Below are 24,169 nucleotides of genomic sequence, written 5' to 3'. Positions count from 1 at the left end.
AAGGTCCTCCCGAAGAGGCAGACGAATCGGGGTATCGACTGACATGTTGAGTTGCTCGGGATACCAGTATCTTCGTGCCCAGTCCGGAGCCCCAAGGATAACCTGGGCCCGGTCGCGCCTGATCTTCAGCACTCTGGGCAGAAGTGGTATAGGCGGAAAGGCGTACAATAGACCGCAACTCCACTCGCGACGAAAAGCGTCTCCGAGCGAGTGCCGCCTTGGAAATTCCAACGCGCAGAACTGATGACATTGCGCGTTCTCTTCTGTGGCGAATAGATCTAACCAAGGCTCTTCCCACTGCTGAAAGAGACCTTGCGCCACGTCCGAGTTAAGACGCCATTCGTGATCCATCATGCACCGACGGCTGAGTTCGTCCGCCCTGGCATTCAGAGAACCTGCCAGGTGTTGAACCACCAGGATCACGCCCTGATGTTCCAGCCACTGCCAGAGGCGCAGAGCCTCCTGGCATAGGGTCCACGACCCCACCCCGCCCTGTTTGTTGCAGTACCACATGGCGGTGGTGTTGTCCGTGAACACCTGCACTACACTCCCCCGGACAGAGGGGAGGAATGCCTTCAGTGCAAGTCGGAACGCCCGCAGCTCCAGAATGTTGATGTGGAGCCGGGACTCCGCCGGAGACCAGAGGCCTCTGATCTCCGACTCTCCCATGTGGCCCCCCCAGACCAGGAGGGACGCGTCCGTCACAACCACGTGCTCCGGGGGGTGGGGTAAGGAGAGGGATCTGCCACTGACTCAATCGTGGTCCGTGAGCCACCACTGCAACTGTCTTGCAGTGTCCTCCGAGATCAAGACATGATCGGACAAGTTGCCCTGATGCTGGGCCCACTGAAACTTCAGGTCCCACTGCAGAGCCCGCATCCGCCACCGGGCGTGATGCACCAGAAGGATGCAGGAGGCCATCAGCCCCAGAAGCCGCAGCGTCAACCTGACCGAGACTCGGGATAAAGGCTGAAAGATCGGAATCGGAGCCTGAATATCGCAAACCCGCTGTTCGGGAGGATAAACCCGAAACTGCTTAGAGTCTAGAACCGCCCCGATGAAGAGGAGCTTCTGAGAGGGACACAGGTGTGACTTCGGCACGTTGATGGAGAACCCCAAAAGTGCAGGAGGTCGGCCGTAGTCTGGAGGTGGCTGACGACTGTCTGGGGCGAGTCCGCCTTCAACAACCAGTCGTCGAGGTAGGGGAAGACTGACACCCCTAACCTGCGCAGATGAGCTGCGACCACCACCATCACTTTCGTGAACAGCCGTGGGGCACTGGTAAGGCCGAAGGGGAGCACGGTAAACTGAAAGTGCTCGTGGCCTACCGTGAACCGCAGGTACCGCCGGTGGGCCGGCAGGACGGGGATGTGAAAATAAGCGTCCTGCAAGCCCAAATCTACCATCCAGTCTCCAGGGTGCAGGGCAGCTAAGACCTGAGCCAAAGTCAGCATCTTGAACTTCTCCTTCCGGAGGAAGCCGTTGACTAACGTAGGTCCAAGATAGGGCTTAGGCCCCCTTTGCCCTTCTTGGGTACCAGAAAGTAGTGGGAGTAACAACCACACCCTACTTCTGGCCTAGGAACGCGCTCGATAGCCCCCTTGGCCAAGAGGGGCGTGACTTCCTCTTGCAGAAGTTTCAAGTGATCTTCCGACACGCGGTGGCACTGCGGTGGCATGGCTGGAGGGGACGCTTCGAAGGGGAGAGAGTAGCCCCTTCGGATGATTTGCAGCACCCACCTGTCCGACGTGACAGTGCGCCAGTGGAAGAGGTGATGGCGAACCCTGCCCCCCACTGGCGTCACATGGGCCTGAATGCACGGAATAGGAAGGTTTTGAGGCAGGTGCTGCGGGGGAAGGTGTGGACTGGCCTCGCCGTTGTCCCCGACCGCCGCCACCGCGGTTTCCACGGCCACCACCGCGCTGTTGAACATTCTGCGGTGCGTGGCTCGCAGCACGTGTGGGGGCGCCCCTTCCGTGAAAGAAAGGAGCGAAAGGCACCCGATTGCTGGCGTGGGGCCGAGAGGCCCAAGGACTTGGCCGTAGCCCTGGAGTCCTTAAAACGCTCAAGCGCATGGTCTGCCTTGTCGCCAAAGAGGCGACGGCCATTGAACGGCATGTCCAGAAGAGTGGCCTGGACATCGGCCGAAAAGTTGGCAGACCTCAACCAGGCGTGGCGTCGAACCGCAACCGTCGTTGCCATCGCCCTGCCCAGTGAGTCCGTGGTATCCAGCCCACACCGGATGGAATAGCGCGCTGCATCTCGACCCTCCGCAAGGGCTTGGGTGAGTTTTGCCCGGACCTCCTCCGGACATTGTGGCAGCACGTCCGCGACCGTGTCCCACAGGGTGTGGGTGTAGCGGCCCAAGAGGCATGCGGTATTGACAGACCGCAGTCCCAAACTCAGGGAGAACACTTTCTTCCCGAATTGTTCATACCTCTTGGATTCCCCATCGGGCGGAGCCGCCGGGAATGCGGTCAGGGAAGTGGAGGCCTGTATGACCGGGCTCGATGGGATGGGTCGACAAAAAGCAAGGGTCGCCCGGGGCCGGGCGGTAGCGTCTGGCCACGTTCCTATCCACAGGCGGACCTGTGGCGGGCTTGGACCAAGTGCCGACAAGAACGTCACACATGGCCTCATTAAACGGCAGCAGAGGCTCAGTCGAGCTTGCCTGCTGTTTAAGGTTAGTCCTCACGGCCGCGACGGGGAGCTCAAGGTGTAAGGCCTTGGCCGCCCGCGTCAACACTACACTGTAAGCAGTCCCCTCCTTCGTAGCCACGGTGGGAGGGGAGACAAATCCAGTGTCTGGCGAAGTTTTAACTCCACTGGCCTCCCCAAGCTCATATGTCCAGTCGTGTTGAGACTGGCATTCTTGTGCCAGAGGGTCCACAGACCCCTCCCAATCACCCTAGTCACCCATCTCCTGCAGATCAGGGTCAACAGACTGGGCCGGTTCGTGGAAATAGAAATCTCTAAAGGCCGCAGAGAGCGGCACCGCTCCGGCGCCAGAACCGGACCGAGGATAGGATCGGGGACGGCGTCCATAGTGGGCGCCGGGGGCGACACCCGCAGGGCCGGTGCCGGTGAGGTCGACCGGTGACGACCGGGATCCGGAAGCGGATCCAATGAGGGCCTGCGGCGCCGGGGCCGAAGCACCCGACAGCGTCTGATCCGAAGCACCCGACCCGCTAGGCCCTCCAGCCAGGGCCGTTGGGCCCGGAGGCGCCACGGAACCCGGCTGAGGAGTGAGGGTCCTCATGGCCATGAGGTACCGCTCGACCTCCTCTGGCGTCGCATCATGCCCAGGGACCCGAAGGTGTGGGGCAGGCGGCGACGTCCGCCACTCCGGAGCCGTGTGGGTGGTGTCACCCGAACCCCCGGCACATCGCGCGAGCGTCGGGGAGGGTCGGAGGAACGATGAAGTCTCTCCGACCTCTCATGCCTCTTACCCGAGGACTTGGATCCTGATGACCGATGTCCACTCCCGGAGCTGCGAGGACTCCGACCCCACGACCGGTCCCTCGACCTCCTGTGGGACTGGGACCTGGAACGGCGCAGGGCCGACTGCCGGAGCTCAAGTCGCTTGCGGGACCGCTCCCGCCTAGCTTTAGACGTCAGGGCCTGGCAGTCGGAGCAGGTGCGGTTTTCGTGGTCGAGGCCTAAACACTTGAGGCACCGGCGATGGGGGTCGGTAACCGACCTCAGTCGGTCGCACTTGGAACAGGGTTTAAACCCGGGCATCCCTACCGGCACCGTCGGAGTCGAAGACTCGAGTAGAGAAATGATCAAAGATCAAAAAAGTTTAGTAAAAAAATGACTAAGGGGTAGAGCTTCTCCGGATCTGCGCTAGCTGGCGCGGAAAAAAGAAGAACTGACGTCAGCGCGCATGGGCGGCGTCTAAGTACTCCGACGACGTCATTCCGGCGCTAACGACGCCGACGACGGACGCGAAGCCGCGGACGCCTGCCAGCGCGCAGGGGTATTGCTACGCAAAATTTTCCGGATCCAGTCTGATGCCTGGGGGTATTCTAAGGTAAGGAATCTATCACTAACGTGTCTCTTTCAGATATAAAGTTGTTCGCTTCGAAGTTGCAGAAAAGTCTTTTCTAGCCGGAGCGGAAAACTTTCATCCGAACCCAGTGGCGGAAAAAAACAATCTGAGGATGGAGTCGATGACCATGCGCAGTATTGTCCAAGGGAGGCGTCACCTATCTCGTGACTACAAAGACTTCTTCCAAGAAGACAACAACCTGCAATAATCCGAGCCCAACACCAGGTGGCGATCTAATGCACAGTATACGATCTGCAGCTCATATGCCTCGAACACACACACATATATATATATATATATATATACACACATACAAAAAACAATCTCTGTGCATACACACAGGTAATGTGGAATATATACACACATAGCTACAAACAAAATTACAATGGAGGAATCCCAGCTTGAAAATTTAAACACATGAATCTATGAAAGACCTAAAGGCGAAGACCTAGCAGTACAGCTTTTTATGTTGCCCGGCAGGAATGTCCTATGGTAGATAGGCTCTATTAAATACTAAATCAGAGAAACTGCTCCGAATTATACAATTTAAGCTGCAGTATTCTATCAAAGCCATTCTGCTGAATTGATATTGAATATAATGGAAACTGCAATTAAATCGGGATCATAATCGACTAGTCTTCACTCACCATTCAGGCAGCGCCGCCGATATTTGTGGTAGACGTGTTGTGTAAATCCATTCTCTTTCAGGAGTTCGTGGGAGGGATGTTGAAACTTTGGCAGAGACTGTGGGGTACAACCAAAATTGCCAAGAGCAGGTGTACCTTCTGAAGGACTGGCATTTGAACTGCAGTAAGAAAAAAGTTTCACGCCATTATTCTTAACATAAGCATTCTAATCTAATTGCAGTCACAGATTAGAACATCCTAGTGTTTGAGGGGCTTATGAATATAAGAGTTGTGGTAAAGATGCAAACATACTTACCTTTGGTGTCATTCTTAATGGTGGATAAGCTATATTACAGATCCCTCAAATTTAGAATATCTCCAGGCTCTAGTCTGGATCCGGGGAATTCTTCCAGCAGTACTCCCATGTACCTTCAGGCAGTACCATATGGCTCTGTGGACACTCCATAACGCCACAGAATTGATGGAGTGGAGGCACATAAGAGCCATTCCTGTGTGCAAACATCAGTTTCCTGAGCCATTCACCTTCTGCGCCCTCAGGTGCAGAGCACAAAATAAGCGGTCTTAGAGACAGTTTAGAGAGTGCACCGATTCCGAATTTGGGATCATCTTAGATGGTAAAGGACACTACGCAGAACGGGAAGATGCTAGGGCCGTGAGGAATCAGCAGTTAGATTATCCACCACAGGTGATCACGCTGCAAGATCTTGTGTTAAAGCAGCAGCAGCTTTGTCCCTGGTGTAATGAGTCCACAGGCCCTCAGTAGACTGCTTCTTGACTAGTGCATAGAAATCACTACTAACTTCACCAGAAGCACAGAGCCATAAAGTAAATGACTTAATCGTGTTCAAAACTAGGGCCCTAATAAACTGGAGTAACCCTAGCCCTACAATGTTAGTCCGCAAAGAGGGGAGGCATGGGTGGGGCTGTGAGGAATCTGCAGCTAGAGTCTCTATTAGAAAATGTACTACCGAAGCTGCTTCTAGCTGCAGATTCCTTACCTTTGAAATAGATAAAAAAATTGTTGCTGTGTGTTATGGACAAATATTCTATACTAGGAAGTCCCGCAGGACCGAGCGAGCAAAATGCCAGTCCCTACGATACCTACGTTGCTTGACAGATGTCTTGCACGGGGACACCCCGTGACAAGGTCATAGTTGCAGCCTTTCCCTTGGTGGAAGGGGCCCTTAATCTTTCAGGGGGCTGCTTCTTCGCCAGGCTGTTGCAGATCTTGATGCAGACAACGACCCCACAAGAAATGGTCTTTTCTGCACTGCCCTTCCCTTCTTCGCTCCCACGTACCCCACAAAGAGTTGGTCGTCCACCCGGAACTCTTTAGTGCGGTCAAGGTAGGACAAATACGCTCTTTTTATATCCAGACCGTGGAGAAGCTCCTCTTCCTTAGAGGGATGCGGGGGAATAAAGAAGGTGGGCAATGTGATGGACTGATCTAGGTGAAAAGTGTAGGACGGTAGATCCCTGACTATGGTTGCCCACAACTTTTTGCCTGGTGTTTTGCTGGTTTTCTGACTTAGTTGACCTGGGGCCCTGCTATTCAGGACCCCAGGCCTACTGCTCTCTGTAAAATGGATTCCATGTACCCTAGGTACATATCTATCTAATTGCATACTGAGTCACCTTATCAGTCCCTGTACAGAGTACCTTAGGTGCCCAGGGCATAGGTGTACCCAGGGCCTACCAGGGGCTGAAGCATGTATTATGCCACCCCTGGCTGGCCATCCAAAACTGACACAACTGGCTGCTTGACAGCTGGGGCAAGGTGGTGTAATCACCCCTTGCTTTAGATATAGTATACCTATATCTAACCCTAAAATGGACACACAGATCTCCTATCAGTCACTCCTATGGCAGGCCTTGACAATCCTGAAGGCAGAGTGCTTGGAATCGTGTGAGATAGTGCTCTGGCATGAGCTGAGCCTGTCTGCGGCTTTCGGGATCCATCCCTTAGCCGTTTCCATGATATCGCATACCATATACTCTTAAGTGCATTATAATCCTCGCGGTTATGTGCCAACTCTGGTATCGCTTTATCAAAACATGTCGAGTAAGGTGTCATACGAATTGGAATACTAACCCCTCGCCAATTCTGGCGACGGGGTTAGCATTCCACCCTTCTAGAGGGACACGACATGTATATAACCTGTAACCCCGGTTAAAGTCAGACAGAACCTTAGCTCCACAAAATGGACGCTGCTACCGAGACACAAGTCTGCCCTCCTGCTGCTGGGAGTCCTCCCAGCCCAGGAGGCAAGGACAAAGGGTTTCCTGCCAGGGGCGGTGCCAGCACCGCCCCAGACAGGATTTTGTGTATTCTAGGTAGGCAGGGCTTTAGAGGAAGGTGACTGCAAGTGGCACCACGGTGCTCACTGTGCATAGGCCGGCTGAAACCAGTTCCAGGGGCACTCCAGCCCCTGGCCTGGGGAAAGCCCGCCAAAGGAGAGGGGTGTAACCACCCCCCTCCTGGTCCCACCCATAGGGCAGGACTTAGTCGCCTGCCAGCCCCTTTTTGCAGGATAAAGGTAGGAACTGGCCCCCTTCCAAATCAGATCATCTTTGAATCCTGAAACTACTTTCCACGAAAGGAACTCAAGACTTCTTCCCAAGATTCTCCCTTGTGACTAAGGAGTAGTCACCCTGCAGCAGCAGGCACCAACCAAGCATCGCGGTTTGTTGCCAGTCTCTCCTTCGGATCAAGACTGCTCCAGCACGACGAGAACCGGCTTCCCTGGCACCTCTGACCTCAACCTACATCATCAGCCCAGCTGTCATCCGTGGGTGCGACGAGACCTCGAGGGACCGGCCATCTTCAGAACTGCACGACGCTTGTCCAGTACGACTCCCGAGTGACCCTCGACTGAGTGCTTTGGGGTAAGAGAAGCCCCGACCCTGAGCAGCTCCAGCACCGAAGTTCAGCCCCCCTGCATCCACGAGATCTGCGTGGGGCCCTTCTGCTCTTTGCTGCCAACCGCGTTGTCCAGGTCGCTTGCCCGTTGGCGAGTGACCCCTTCACGACGCTCCACGACGACAACTACTGCTGGTCTGGTTGCTCCAGACTAGCCCTTGCTCCCCTCCAACAGAGGAGCACCCTGGACCCTCCTGGTCCACCCAAGACGCCATTTTAGGTCCACCGCGTGGGCCTTGCATTTGCCAAGACTTGTTGCCCAATCCTGGGTCCAGCGACGTCGACAGCAAGAACCTTCGTGGGACAGCTCGCACCTCCATCCTGGTCGCCGACAACGCCTCCTGGTCCGAGAGACTGCAGAGCCCAGCAGCGCCCACTCACCTGGCTGAGGTGACTTCGTCCGGTGCCATCCTGGTGCCCACTCAAATCACTGGCTAGTGATTCAGAACTTGGTCCCCTCTGCTTACAGGTTTCTTCTTCCCTGATCCAGGCTTGGATCACTCCGAACTTTCTTAACTGGCCGCCTGCCAGCAACTCTTTCTTCAGGCTCCTGGATCTTCAACGAGGGTTTCCGACGCAACTTCAACCCTATGCAGCCGCAGCCCCTGGGCTAGGTAACCTGAGTACTCCGGTGCTCCAGCATAGTCCAACACCCTAAGTGTTCGGATCCACTCTTGTTTTCGACCCACCTAGTCGGGTTCGCCCAAGAACAGTAACTTTGCAACTACTAGCCTCCATAGACTTTTTCCCGCCTTACGCGTGAGAGTTCCCACTCTGCACACGACGTCCACAGGCCTCCTGCATCTAACCCCAGTGTTTAGAATTCTAGGCCTAGCGATTCCTGAGTCTAGAAAAGTATTACTTACCTGCTAGCAAGTTCGCATTCCACTTACTGTGTATATGGTTTTTCGTGCCCCTAGGGCATTTGTGTAAATTGTGCGACTTAAGAGTTGTGTTATGTGCTTAGCTCCCTGACTCATAAAGAGTTCAGGGTAGTCTTGTTATAAATAAATATCTGTTTATTTTGATAACAACTTGTGTGGTGTCCTTTCACTTGGTGTTCAAGGGGTAATGTGATGGTAAAACAGCTGGCTTAACACGCCCTCTAGAGTCTTAGCCTTAGACTGCTCGTATCCATTCTACTAGGATAGCTGGTCTATAAGGTTGACTTACAACCAATCATCAATAAGGATTGTTTGAACTGATACATAGTGATCACTAGAATAGTGAGCACTGCATATCAGGCCAACTTCTCACAAAAAGGGATCACAACTTTTGGTAAAAAGGATGCCTGGGTGCAAAGCACCACTTTGCCCGAAAAGGACATGGGAAGGAGGCGAGCAAGTTAACGTCTGCAGCTCACTCACCCTCCGGGCCAATGAAATCGCCACCAAGAAGGCGGTTTTGATGGTCAACACCCGCAGGGGACAACCGTGTAAAGGCTCAAAAGGAGCACACATCAGATAGGTGAGGACCAAATTAAAGGTCCCACTGTGGCATGACAAAAGGCTTAGGTGGAAACGGATGAGCCAGCCCTTTTAGAAATCTGTGCACAATGGGAGATGTGAAGAGTGAAGGTTGGTCTGGCAGCAGCAGACAAAACACAAAGGTAACCCTTGAAAGCAGCGCCCTGCTGGGCAATGGTCAGAATGAACAAAAGGACAGTAGAAAGAGGAGCAGAAAGAGTCAATAGACATCTCTGTACAGTATATTACAAATTTCTGCCAACGGCAGGCGTACACAGTCTTAGTAGAGGGCTGATAGGCTACCAGAACAACATTACAGACTTCTGGAGGAAGATCAAAAGCTATCAACTGTCGCCGCTCAATCTCCACGCATGGAGGTGCAGAGTTGACAGGTTCGGGTGGAGAACTTTCCCCTATTGCTGCAACAGAAGATCCTGCCGAAGTGGCAGCCTAATCGGAGATCAATGTTCATGCACCGAAGATCTAGATACCAGACTCCTTACCCAGTCCGGTGCCACAAGGATGACTTGGACCCTGTCGTTCCTGATCTTCTTCAGAACCCTGGGAGGGAGTGGTATGGGTAGAAATGCTTATAGCAGGCCTGAGCGCCACTAGCGACGAAAGGCGTAGCAGAGCGATAGCTGCCTTTAAAACGCCAGCACGCAGAACTGCTGACATTGCACATTCTTTTGGGCGGAGAACAAATCTAACTAAGGTCCTTGTCACTGATGAGACCTTGTGCTACCTCCGACTCGAGACGATTCGTGATCACCCTAGGCACGGACGGCTGAGTTTGTTGCCCTGGCGATCAGAGAACCTGCCAGGTGTCGAACAACCAGGGTTATTCGCTGCTGTTCCAGCCATGTCCAGAGAAGCAGAGCCTCTCGACAAAGGGTCCATGGCCCCACCCTGCCCTGCTTGGTGCAGGACCACATGGCAGTGGTGTCTTGAACACCTGCACTAGCTTCCCTTTGACTGAGGGAAGAAATGCCTTCAATGTAAATCGAATCGACAGGAGCTCCAAAAAATGTACGTGGAGCCCCTGATCTCCACCTCTCCCAGATGGCCACCCCATCCCAGACGTAACATCTGTCACAACTGAGATCTGGTTGGGGGAGGTAGAGGGGTCTGCCCTTGATCCAATTGTGGTTTGTCAACCACCACTCCAGATCTCTTGCAGTTCCTTCCGAGATCTGGAACATGTTGATGAGATTTCCCCGATGCTGTGCCCATTGGAACTTCAGGTCCCACTGTAGAGCCTGCTTACACCACCTGGCATGCTTCAACAGGATGCAGGAGACCATGAGGTTAAACAGCCTCAGAGCCAATTTCACCAAAATCCAGGACAGAGGGTGAAACATCGGAATCATAGCCTGAATATTCTGTACTCGCTGCTCGGGAGGATAGGCCCAGAACTCCCCGATGAAAGGAAGCGTCTGAGAAGGAGTCAGGTGTGACTTCGACACGTCTATAGAGAACCCCAGCGAATGGAGGAGGTTCACAGTAGTCTGAAGGTGGGAGACGACTGACTGAGGCAAGGATGCCTTCAACAGCCAGTCATCAAGGTAGGGGAAGACTGAAACACCTAACCTGCGCAGATGAGTGGCAACCACCACCATCACCTTGGTGAACATCCAAGGGGCACTGGTAAGGTCGAACGGAAGCACAAAAAATTGAAAGTGCTTGCAGCCTACCTTCAACCGCAGGTAACGCCTGTGGGCCGGCAGGATGGGAATATGCAAATATGCATGCTGCAGCTCCAATGTCACCATCCATTCTCCTTGGTCTAGGGAAGACGAGACCTGAGCCAGAGTGAGCATCTTGAATTTCTTCTTCTGAAGGAAGAGATTGATGATCCGAAGATCTAGAATAGCCGTAGCCCCTTCTTTGGAATCGGAGTGTAGCAGGAATAACAGCAACAGCCTACTTCTGAAACCAGGACCCTTTCCATAGCTCCCTTGGGCAAGAGAGCTGCAACTTCCTCTTGGCTGGACGGCGTTGACTGCCGGGATGCGTTTAACTTCCTCGCCTGCTCCCTCAAGGTCTTAGGAGCCATGGCCCAGCAGTCCGAGCACGACTTTGAGTCATGGTCACACTCGAGACATCAAGGACAAACCAGATGGGGATCGGTTACCGACATCATGCGGTGGCAAGCACCATACGGCTTGAAAAATGGTCTTCCTCAAAGACATCCTTTGCACATGAAGTGGAAAAGAATTCGACAAAAGCCGAGAAAAAACCTGCCAAAAAGCAGAAGAGGAGTAGCTTTTCCCAGATCGGCGCTTAACTGGCTTGAAAAGAAAAGAATGTCCGCACGCCTAGGTGGCACTTGTATAGGCACCGCGACGACAAACGATGCTTCAGACAGACGTAACGCAGAGCTGAATGTAGCCACCCGACACCGCTCGCAAGGGGCATTTACTCTGCAAAAGTTGCCAGATCTAGCCGGACGCCTGGAAATTCAAAGGGAAGGAATTTGCAGCTAGAAGCCTATCAGATGCAAATTTTAATAGTAATCTTTTACACAACCTTCTGTTTCTTTGCCCCATTCAAGCTGAGCTGACCATCCTTTGAAAGGTCTTTTGTGAGGTTGATCTAAAAGCTAAGACACTTAATAGTCAAGTCAATTTAGCATCCGTTTGCTGGAGTGAAGCGAAGCAAAGCAAATAAACAAAGGCTGATAAATGGATGGGAGTCAGTTTTCAATAGGAAGGTAAGCCTGGCCAAAAGTAGCAGATTGACTAGAAATGGGGAGGTGTTAATAGTCAAAGAACAGCTGGGCATCAGCCGAAGGGAGTGCATACGAGACATGTACAAACCATGTACAGGTCGCACTGTTTTATAGGAAATGCATGCATCCAACCTTTTATAAAACTAAATGTAGGAAACTGGCTCTGTATATTCTATACCAAAATGAGGTATAGTGTGCACAGAGTCCAGTGGAACCCCAAAGGTAGGCAGAGGTAAAATATTTTATTTATTTAAGCAACTTGTAAAGTGCACAAATACCCGTAGGTGGCTCAGCGCGGTGTGCTGGAAGGGTCTGCATTGGCAGGTGAAACAAGCCTTTTGCTTGAAAAGCCATAGGATAGCACCTTACTCTATTTGTGGTAGTGTGGGCGAGCAGTAAGGCTTTAGCAGTGGGTAGTGTTAAGCACTTGTTGTACACAATCAGGCAGCAAATGATGTCACACACTCAGACTGAACTCAGACCAATTTGTATAAAAAATATTAAGTTATTTTATTTCTTAGAACCAAGCCAAGCCTGGTGCCTGTAAGTGAAGGATAATGTTACTTACCATTAAAGCATCTGTTTATGGCATGTAGAGCTGTAGATGCATGTGAGAAAGTGGCTCTATATATACTGGACTAGAATGAAGTACAGTGTGTACGAGTCCACCAACCCCAAAGGTATAACAGAGGTTAAAGTCAGAACTGACCTTACTCTGCAAAGTGGTAGCTTGGTCGAGCAGTAAGGCAGTACCAGAGGACAGTGTAAAGCATTTGTTGCACACACTCAGTCAGGAAAAGGTTTCACACACTCAAGGACTGAACTCCAATTGTTTTTATATCCACAGATAGTTTTATTTTTAGAACCAACAGTTCTAAAAATATACTTTTCTGGTTAGGAGTACTGTCCTGTAAATACTTTGCAAGGGAGCAATAAAGTTTGAGCAAACAAGGATTACAGTATAGGTAGTAAGCAACACAATCTTAAAACACAGTAGCATTGAGCTCAATGGGTTTTCTACATAGAAGTACAGTTGATTACTTTATGGATTACTTTGGTAGTTCCAGGATTAGATGCGAGATTCAGTCCTGGGGTCTAAGCTGAAACCAGATTAGCAAAAACGTTTTAGTTACTGTAGTGAATTTTCATAAATATAAAGCTGTTTTAAAAGTTCACACTTTGAAACTTTTCAATGCAAATCTGACAATGTTATCCAACCCACCATCGTGGACTCAGCAAAATCTTTAGGCATAACACTCGAAACCAATCTCAACATGCAGCAAAATATCAGCAAGGCAACAAAGGGAGCGAACTTCCAAATCAATACGCTGAGGAAACTTAAACCCTTCTTCCCAGCTAAAGACTTCCAAACCGCAGTACAAGCACTAGTCCTCCCTCGAATAGAATACGGCAGCATCGCCCTCTGCAGACTCCCCCTAACTACAACCGCACCCCTAAGAGCTTCTCTAAACGCTGCAGCGAGACTCATCACTGGGTCAAAAAAGCACTCCCATATTACCCCTGACTTGAAATCCCTGAACTGGTTCCTTTTGAAGCCAGAATACATCTGAAAATCGCCTGCATGACACACAAGGCGGTACACCTAAACTCACCCGGCTACCTCGCTCAGAAGCTGACAATCTCTGGCAGAGCTAGAAACACTAGAGGCACAAACAATCTTCTGCTGAAACCTCGAAGATTCCGGAAGGAAAAAACATATAAGCGCTCCTTCTCAGGAATGGCGCCTAGGATCTGGAACTCACTCTCTCCCGAAATCAGGCTTATCTCTTCCACTACACTCTTTAAAAATGAAGTAAAAGCTATCCTCATGGCTAAATACACTTGAGCTATTATCTCGAACTCTGTTAATACTCTGTACCGATCTGTACCACGTTTGACCCCTTTGCTTATTTGTATTAGCTGTTTTATTACTCACATGATTGGCTTTGAAGCCACCTATTTGTACTGTTTGTTCTATTGATTTATCTGTCTGACTATGCTCCCTCATGTACCCCTTCTATGTTAAGCGCTCTGATATCTGCAAGGATCTTGTCCGCGCTATATAAAACTTTCAAAATAAATAATAAATAAATATTCAATGTGAGAAAATTCAGGTTGCAGGTAAAGTACGATTGCGTTACTTTTGTAACCCAGCACTGGTCTCCTAGGGCCAGCACTGGGGGCTTAACTCAAAACAGGTAGGTAATTGCGTTTCAGTATTTCGTATGATTTTTAAGGAATATTTCCGGTTTTCAAAAGTAGACACTTGAAAGAAATTTCATAGAAAAGCATACAATGGGTTCCTATGGAGAAAATACAGATTACTAGTAAAGCCGCTTGGGATTACTTTTGCGGTTCAGTACTGGGCTGAAAAGGTACAGTACTGGCTTCTCCCCTGGTCACAGGTGAGTACTTCAGAATTCAAACTGGCTGATTTTATGTGAATATTTCCAGTTTTCAAAACTTCACACTTAGAAAATTTTCGAGTCAAAAGGAGTCAATGTTATCCAATGGCAGATAAGTGAATTACCGGTTCCCAGGCGAGTACTTGGTAGGTGAAGTTAGTGTTCTGGGTATAGACTAAGGTGTCCCCCAGGGTCAGGTAAGTACAGTTACTTCAATCCCAGCGGCACAGGGGCGACCAGGTGCAGAGGTAGGTAGTCCCAATGATATTCAATGAGGGAAAGGGGGCCTTCGGTTGGTGGCTAGCAGGGCACGCGGTTCTGGGAGCTGGGCTCCTGGTCACTTGCTCAGGGGAAGGGGGGGGGGGGAAGTAGGATGGGAAAAAGGGGTCACAGCCAGCGGCACTCGGGCGGCTGGGTGCAAGGTGCTTTTGAGCCGTTGGGCGCTCAATGTTATCCAATGAGGATCTTGAAAAGGGAACAAAGGCTGCAGGCTCGGGGACGGAGGCTCTCCAGGGGCGACCAGCACTTCGAGAGGTAAGTTGGGATCTTGGAGCACAGGTAGGTACTCCAAAGGGAGGCACAGGGGGCTGTAGGGCGCCGGGTGCAGGGGTGTCTTTGGGTGTCGTGAAAGCTTACCCGCTGCTTGACGCGGTTGGGGTGGCCCCTTTCTCTGAGTCTGCAGGCGTCGGCTGGTTCGTCGAGGAGGGTCTTTGGGCACTGGACTTCGGGTCCCAGTCGCCGGGGGGGACGTCCTTGGGTCTTGGTTCGGGTTGGCCCAGCCCGGGCTTGGCTGGTGCAAAGTGGGCTGGTCTGGAGCTTCCTGGTGAGCACCAGGTGGGTTGTTGCAGAAGAGCCTCTGCTGATGGGTCTTCGAGAGGGTCAAGGCAGGTCCTCTGGGTGTCCCAAGGTTGCCGTCCGCGGAGGTCGCCGGGATTAGGCGGGAGCAGGTTCCAGGATCAACAGGCCGGTAGGGTTGGGGCCAAGTCAGTTGTTGTTGTTGTCCTATTGTTAGCAGCTGCGCGGCGGGTCTTCTTGATCTTTTGCTATCAGGATCGGAGGAAGGAAGGTTCAGGGAGCCCCTAAATACTAAATTTAGGGGTGTTACAAGTAGGGAAAGGGCAGGGACTAATGGGTCCTTGTCCCGGGGTGAGGACACCCCCTACCCTGCTCCTCTCCTGTGGGAGGGGGGGCAGGAGCCCAGCTGAGATTGGGCAGGGATCCCCATCTACAAGATGGCCGGAGCCCGGGGTTGTGCTTCACCTCGCCTCCTCCACCTGAGGGGTGGAGTTGGCAAAGGTTGGCACACCCTCCTTCCTGATGTAGTTTTTCCCGCCAGTCTTCCCGCCAGAGTGGGGGTAGAATGGGTGGGGGGCCAGTTGCTGGGTACAGCAAATGGTCTGGAGAAGCTCTTAGAGGCGGTATGCCTTTAAAGCTTCCCCTGTCCATCCTGGGGGAGGAGACATAGCACCTCGCCCAGGATGTGCATTGTTGCAGGCCCAGGAGAGCGGGGGGCTCTCCACCCAGGGGTCCAGCAACATGTCTGCTGTGTGGCAGCATCTGCAGCCACTCAGCCCAGACGTGGATTGTAGGTTCGGGTTTTGGAGGGCATCTCTAAGATGTCCTCTCGTGCATCTTACATTAAATCCCAAACTGGCATCAGTGCGGGTTTAATGTGCTGAGAAGTTTGGTACCAAACTTGTCAGTCTTCAGTGTAGCCATTATGGTGCTGTGGAGTTCGTAATGACAACCTCTCAGCACCATATACTCTTAAATGGCATCACTGCACTTACAGTGCTCAGGAATGGCCCTGGGTACTGTAGGGGCACAGGGCTCATGCACCTGTACCCTCACCTCTGGCATAGGGCACCCAGCTAGAGGGGTTACTGAAATATGCCAGGGCAGTTGGTCTGTGGTAATGGCACACAGGGATGTGTGCCATGTCGACTCTTGTATTAGTTTTGTACTTAGGCACTCAGCCTGCAAAGGCAGTGTGTGGGTGCCAGGGTACAGGGCCCCTGAGCGTGGCACAATATGTGCTGCAGCCCTCAGAGATCTTCTCTGGTCACCATGCCCTGGGTACCTAGGTACCATTTACTAGGGGCTGACAGGTGGCCAGAGATGCCAATTGGGTATTTTGTTTCAGCATAGCTTTTCTTTTTAGGGAAGGAACACAGGCCCTGGGTACCTGATTGGCAGGGACCCAGGGCGCACTCAATCAAAGCACATAAGCAGTTCAGAAAAAAAGTGGGGGCATACCAAGGCAAGAAAGATGGCACTTTCTCACACTAAGTGTGACAGTTGGAGTGCCCCCCCCCCCCGCTCCCCTGTTTTTGTATGCAATACATAACAGTCGTCTGTACAAACCAAGACAGCTTTGCTTTCCAGGCAAGTCTGAAACGCCTTGAGAGCTAGAAAGATTGCAAGCAGCTCTAGATGATTGATGTGAAGCAACTTCTGCCGTTGATTCCACAGGCCTTGCACTGTGTTATAGATTAGTTACCCAGCCAGTGAGGGACGTGTCTGCTGTCTGTACTATTTGTGGAACCGGGTCTGTGAAAGGCCATTCTTTTGACAAATTTTGTATGATCCACCACTGCAGAGAACGAGGAGTACAGACGCTTTCTAACACTAGATCGGTCAATAAACCCTGTGGCTGGTTCCACTGACTGCCCAAGCATTCTTGAAGTAGACGCAAGTGCAGTCTGGCATGGGGGACAATTAAGATACAAGATGCCATCATTCCCAGCAATTGCATATAAACCCAAGCTGGAAACCAATGTTTGGGTTGAAAGCAGAAAACTAAAGCATGGATATTTCAAATTCTGGCTAACCTGGGAACCGCCAGGGCTTGTAGTATTTAGTGTGGCTCCTAGGTAGTCCTGAATATTGGCTTGTTGGAGATGTGATTTTGTCACATTGATTGTGATGAATATGCTACTTACCAGTATGCATCTGTTCTTGGCATGTAGGGCTGCTAACATTCATATCTATTGCATAGATCGCCGCCTAGTGTTGGGTCCGGATCATTGCACCTTGTTGTCCTGGAAGAGTCTTCGAAGTATCACGAGATAGGTGGCTCCTCCCCTGGACTACAGTGCGCATGGGCATCGACTCCATCCCCAGATTGTTTTTAGCCATTGTGGCAGAGATGGAGTGAAATAGTGTAAAGGATGTCCATGCTAATGATGAATGCAAGAGAGTATCTGCAGCCGCTACGTGCACCGGGGAGGAGGGCGGGCGATATGAATGTTAGCAGCCCTACATGCCAAGAACAGATGCATACTGGTAAGTAGCATATTCAGTTCGAGGCATGTGGGCTGCTAAATTCATATCTATTGAATAGAATACATAGCAGTCCCTCCATTAAGGGCGGTTGCCCGTGCCAGCTGCAGAAGCTTGAAAAAGTGTCTTGAGAACAGCCTGTCCTACAGCTGCTTGCTGTTTGGAATGCACATCGACAGTAATGTTTGGTAAATGTGTGTGGCGTAGACCATGTGGCTGCTCTACAAATGTCTTCCAAAGGAATGTTCCCCAGGAAAGCCATGGAGGCCCCCAACTTGCATGTGGAGTGCGCCCTTGGGGGTATTGTTAAAGTACGCTTAGCTTTTTGATAACAGATTTGAATGCACTTAACAATCCATCTGGCTATCCCTGCTTTGGAAATGGGGTTGCCTTTGTGCTGTGCTGAGAAGCCAACAAAAAGTTGTTGTGTTTTCCTAAAGTGTTGTGTTCTGTCAATGTAGTACATCAACGCTCTCCTAACGTCCAATGTATGAAGCATTCTTTCCGCTACTGTTTGTGGGTTTTGGAAGAATGCAGGTAGGTCAATAGTTTGGTTGATATGAAACTGTGACACCACCTTAGGAAGGAATTTGGGGTTAGTGCGGAGCACTACCCTGTTTGAATGAATCTGGATGAATGGCTCTTGGATCGTGAGCGCTTGCAGCTCACTAACGCGTCTGAGCGATGTAATAGCAATGAGAAAAGCCACTTTCCATGTTAGAAATTGAATTTCGCAGGAGTGCAGTGGCTCGAAAGGTGGGCCCATCAGCCTAGTGAGGACCACATTGAGGTTCCACACTGGAGCTGGTGGTGTTCTTGGAGGAATGACTCGCTTCAGTCCCTCTAGGAAGGCTTTAATGGCAGGCACCCTGAAAACAGAGAGATGCTGCCTATTCTGGAGATAAGCCGCTATAGCGGATAAATGTATCCGAATGGAAGCGTACGCCAGATTGCATTTGTAAAGATGCAACAAATAGCAGATGATGTTAGGAATGGATGCATCTAGCGGGTTGATATTGTTTGTACAGTAAATGACAAACCGCTTCCATTTTGCCGCATAGCAAGCTCTGGTAGTGGGCTTTCTTGCCTCCCGGATGATGTCCATGCATTCTGGAGGCAGGTTGAGGTAGCCAAATTCTAAGACCTCAGGAGCCAGATTGAGCTGTTGCGGATCCGGATGCTGAATGTCGCCATGGTTCTGCGTCAAGAGCCTGGATGTGAGATGCAGCCTTTGATGCGGTACCACGGACAGTTCTAGAAACGTGGTGTACCATGGTTGGCGTGCCCATGTTGGAGCAACTAGGATGAGAGTCATCGAGTGTTGCTTTAGCTTTCTTGCCACCAGCGGAATGAGAGGCGCTGGGGGAAAAGCGTACGCAAATTTGCCGGACCAGTTCATCCATATCGCATTCCCTTGCGATTCCGGGTGAGGGAACCTGGCGGCAAAGCTTTGGCATTTTGCGTTTTCCCTTGTGGCAAACAGGTCTATCTCTGGATGACCCCACTGCTGGAAGTACGGGTGGAGTACTGATGAATGCATCTCCCACTCGTGCATTTGATGGCTGTATCTGCTGAGCAGATCCGCCATCTGATTGTCCTTGCCCGGGAGGTGTTCCGCCATGAGGAAAATGTTCCTCTGAATGGCCCACTTCCACATGCTCTGAGCCAGATGAGACAGCTGTGGCGAGTGAGTACCTCCCTGCTTTTGGATGTAGTACATTGCTGTCATGTTGTCCATCCGGATCAACACGACTTTGTTGCACAGATGTACTCTGAAGGATTTTAGCGCCATGAAGATTGCCATCAATTCTAGGTAGTTGATGTGCAACTTCTGTTGCTGAGTGGACCAGAGTCCCTGCACAGTGTAGTGGAGCACATGAGCTCCCCACCCTTGGAGAGATGCGCCCGTTGTTAGGATAATCTGTGGCACTGGCTCTTGGAACGGTCGTCCTTTGCAAAGGTTGTGTGGATTCCACCAATGCAGAGAGTTGTAAGCCCGACCGGTCACCAACACTAGGTCTGTCAGTTGTCCTTGAGCCTGTGTCCACTGATTTGCCAAGCATTCTTGGAGCGGACGCATGTGCAACCTCGCGTGCGGGACTATGAAGATGCAGGAGGCCATCATGCCTATCAACTGCATGAACACTCTCGCTGGTAGGGAGTGTTGCGGTCTGAACCTCCGGATCAGCGATTGAATGTTGTCGATCCTGACTGGGTTTGGCTGAGCCTTAGCAGTCGGGGTGTTTATTGTCGCGCCCAGATACTGCCGCACATGGGCTGGTTGAAGGTGCGACTTTGGGTAGTTGAGCGAGAACCCCAGACTGTGAAGGAGGTGAATAGTGTGGGACATGTCCGCGGCGCACTGTTGTGCCGACATTGCTTGAACAAGCCAGTCGTCTAGGTACGGGTAGACATGTATGTTCTGCCTCCTGAGGTGCGCCGCCACTGTCGCCAGACACTTTGTAAACACTCTGGGGGCAGTAGTCACCCCGAAGGGTAGGACTTTGAACTGATAGTGCCTGTTTTGAATGGTGAACCTGAGGTACCTTCTGTGGGATGGGTGGAGTGGGATGTGGAAATAAGCATCCTTGAGGTCCAAGGTTGCTAGGAAATCCCCTTGGTTTAGCAGGGGAAGAATCTGTTGCAGTGTGAGCATGTGAAAGTGTTCTGACAGTATATACAGGTTGAGGGGGCGTAGATCCAGAATGGGTCTGAGGGATCCGTCCTTTTTTGGGATGAGGAAGTACAGGGAATAGACCCCTGTTCCTTCCTCCTCCACTGGTACGAGTTCGATTGCGCCTTTTTGCAGCATCCCAACAACTTCCTGCTGTAATAAGTGCAAGTGCTCTGCCGACATAGGACGGTGTCTTGGGGGAATGTTGGGAGGAGTGGATGTTAACTCCAAACAATAACCGTACTGGATAAGTTTTCTCACCCACCTGTCTGTGGTGGTGGACGTCCAGACTGGCAGGAACTGTTGGAGTCTCCCCCCGACAGGTGTCGGATGGTCGGGGGGGCAGTGACAGAGAGTCACTGTTTGTTGGCGGCAGAGGAACGGGAGTTGTTGTTCCCTCTGCCCCTGCCCTTGGCACTGTTACCTCTGTAACCCCCTCTACCCTGCTTGGGGTACGAGGATTGTGCACCACCTTTTGCGAATTGTGTTTGTTGACCCAAGTGTCCTCTGGTAACATCACGTGCTCCTGAGCGACGAAAAGTGCTTCCCCTGAATTGTTGAGCCTGAAGCGCCCCCATGGACTTAGCAGTCTCATTGTCCTTTTTAATCTTTTCAAGGGTGGTGTCAACATCTGGACCAAACAGTCTGTCAGGATTGACGGGCTGGTTGAGTATTGTTGTTTGAATGTCGGGTTTAAATCCAGATATGCGAAGCCATGCTTGTCGCCTTAACATGACGCTAGTGTTAATTCCCCTAGCCGCTGTATCAGCCACATCAAGTGCACACTTTATTGCAGCGTTTGAGATGAGCTTTCCCTCTTGTATGAGCATTTCGGCTGCTTCCTTAAATTTATCAGGTAGGTGTTGAAGGAGCTGTTCTAGGGTGTCGTAATGCGCCCTATCGTATCGTGCCAATAGTGCCTGTGTGTTTGCTATACGCCAGATATTGGCAGCCTGCGCAGCCACCCTTTTGCCGGATGCCTCAAGCACTTTCGACTCCTTGTCTGGGGGAGGAGCTTCACCCGTTGTTTGGGAGTTCGCCCTTTTGCGGGCATTGGCGACCACCAACGAATCCAGGGGCAACTGTCCCCGAATATATGCAGGGTCCCCAGGTGCTGGCCTGTATTTCTTCTCGATACGTGGGTTCACCACTCTTGCCCTGGTAGGTTCCTTAAAGATCTCTGGGGCATGTTTAAGGACACCTTTGAGCATAGGAAGTATTTTAACTGTTCTTTCCGAAACAGAGAAAGTGTCAAACAAAAAATCTTCCTCCACCGGGTCAGCATGCATGTCCACATCATGATTTGCAGCTGCCCGCTCTATCAAAGCATTAAATGCTGCAGAATCCTCTGTTGGTGATGTACGTGCCCCAAAACCCTGTGGATCTTGTACCACCTGATGTCCACCCTGGTCCCCAGTGTCGTCATATGAGTCCTGTTGAACATCAGGGTCATTGTCAACTGGGAAATTGTACTGGTCATCTTGGTCCTCATCCTCTCCTCCTGATTGGTTGGGGGAAGGTGATGGACTCCTTCTTGGTGTTTGGAGAATAGGTTCAACAAGGGCAGGAATGTCCTGTGCCGGCCTTTTCTTTTTTAGTGGAATGACCTAGGATTCCAGTGGTTGGGAAGTGATTTTCCTCTTGTAGAGGGTCAATTTCCCCTTTTGGGCATCGATGTAATGCTCAGATTGGTCTTCTGGGGCTTGATGTCGATCCAAGCGGCTTTTTTGCGTTGAAGGTTCTGACGTGGCAGCGATTTTCGGCACCGATCTGGGTGCAAACGCCTTCGGTGCCACCTTAGGTGGCAGAGTGTAGAGAAGCTTGGTCGAGGCCTTTGGAGGTGTGTCCACCGATGTTGGAGCCGACGGCGTGGGAGCCGTTGACGACAAATTCTTCTCCCGAATACGTTTGAGGGAGTCGGTGACCTGCTTTGTGAAGGAAGCAGAGGGTTTTGTAACCGACGACCGATGTTCGGTAGTGTCGGAGTCGACTAGTATTCCGTGGACGAATCTTCGGCTCTAACGGGTCGCGTCTCCGTTGTAGCCTTTGGCACCGACGCCGTTGCTGCAGATCTGGCATCTTTGTGCCGATGCGTAGTGCCTCCGGTCTTCGGGTCGTGGCTTTTAGTCGACTTTGACTCGACCGTGCGTTTACTTGTAGGCGCCGCAGTGGATTCCGAAGGCGCGTCAACAGTCTTGGAAGTCCGCGCCGGAGCAACCGTGCTCGACACTTGATGATCGGCCTTCTTAGAGGATGGTTCCTTGGGCACCTTTTGCGGCGCTGTCGACTCGACAGCCTTCTTCGACTTCTGTGGGCCGGAGGGCGACGGAGTCGATGAAGGAGCAGGCTTCGATTTTTTTTGTTGGATGTCGGCCATTTTAGGTGTTGTCGAATCCGATGGTTTCGGTTTCGTTTTTGGTTGGACGTCGGCCATCTTTGGTGCCGTCGAATCCGAAGGTTTTGGTTTCGATACGGGCAATGGCGGCTCCGCTTGAGTGTCCGTGGCCGGGCCAGAAGGCGGGGCCGGGGATAGCGGTGCAGGGTCGTGGGTAAGGCCGAGTGTCGATCCCGTGACCTGAGCCTGAGTCATGTAGTTTTCGGGGCATAGCTCTTCCTTCGAGCTATCTTCCGCGGCCCCATAAACTTCTTCGTCGTCCCCTACCTCCTCGACGTATTCAAGGTCTTGGGCCTGTCCTTCGACGTGTTCTTCGGGATCGGCCTGGACCTCCGTCGACGGTGGTGAAATCTGAAGATGATGGCTACCGCCTTCTTCTGCGGGGTCGTCGAATATGTTGTCGGGTGCCGGAGTCGCTCGCTGGGCCTCGAGGCGCGCCGCTCGCCGATGCTTGAGCGTCTTCTCTGACCTGAACTTAGAGCAGGCCATGCAGTTATCCTCGTGGTCCGGCGAGAGGCATTTATTACAGACCGGATGCACGTCGATATGTGGATATTTGGATCCACAGACGGGGCAGAACTTGAACGGGCTCTGCTCCATGTTCAGTACGTCGGGGTCTGCCGTGACGAGAGGGCCTCGATGTCCGAAGAGTTCCTCGACTCCGCAGAATTCCGACTCAGAGAGCCGGACGATGCTCGAGACCGTACGCAAACAATACCGACGCAGGTAACGAAGGCCTTTTGGCCTTAAGAACAAATATACTCGGTTCCGACACGGAGACGTCGAAACCACATCCGAACCCAATGGCGGAAAAAAACAATCTGGGGATGGAGTCGATGCCCATGCGCACTGTAGTCCAGGGGAGGAGCCACCTATCTCGTGATACTTCGAAGACTCTTCCAGGACAACAAGGTGCAATCATCCGGACCCAATACTAGGCGGCGATCTATGCAATAGATATGAATTTAGCAGCCCACATGCCTCAAACACCCTAGTTGATGTAGTAACAATAGTTCTGAAAGTGTACTGAAGACATTGCTGGTACGTGCTGGCTTTGATGAGCCAGTGATCCAACTATGGGACGACATGGATGCTCTGTCTTGTAAGGTGAGCAGCTACTATCGCTAGACACTTTGTGAAGACTCGGGGGCAGTGGTGACTCAGAATGGGAGTACCTTGTACTGGAAGTGTTGACCCACTACCACGAACCTGAGGAATTTGCGATGAGCAGGGTTGATTGGAATATGAAAATAGGTGTCTTTTAGATCTAAACAGAAAGTCACCTTTTTTGCAGCAGAGGTAATACTTATTGCAGTGTCACCATGTTGAAGTGATCTGACTGAATGTAAAGATTTAGTTCCCGTAGATCTAATATTGGTCTGAGAGACCATCTTTTTTGTGTATTAGGAAGTAAAAAGAGTATACGCCCGACCCTTGATATTGCGGTGGTATGGGTTCTATAGCTTCTTTTATAAGTAGAGACTGAACATCTTGTATGAGGATGTGTGGGTGATCTGGTGAAAGTTTGTGCGATTTTGGTGGAATGTTCGGAGGAGTGTTGATGAACTCCAGGCAGTAACCAGAACGGATAATTTATA

General features: G+C 51.5%; 1 protein-coding gene across 2 annotated transcripts in view; it reads right to left on the bottom strand.

Annotated features, from left to right (window-relative positions):
* Positions 1-24,169, bottom strand: part of LARP1 (La ribonucleoprotein 1, translational regulator) — a 915,090-nt gene that overhangs the window by 138,613 nt on the left and 752,308 nt on the right. For both annotated transcript variants that reach the window (XM_078653680.1, XM_078653681.1), the window contains exon 15: positions 4,699-4,856. In XM_078653680.1, coding sequence (XP_078509806.1) covers positions 4,699-4,856 — 158 coding nt within the window. The remainder of the gene's footprint in view (positions 1-4,698; positions 4,857-24,169) is intronic.

This window comes from Lissotriton helveticus, chromosome 7 (genome assembly GCF_964261635.1).
Source record: "Lissotriton helveticus chromosome 7, aLisHel1.1, whole genome shotgun sequence".
Classification (NCBI taxonomy): domain Eukaryota; kingdom Metazoa; phylum Chordata; class Amphibia; order Caudata; family Salamandridae; genus Lissotriton; species Lissotriton helveticus.
This window is presented reverse-complemented; position numbering and strand designations above follow the sequence as displayed.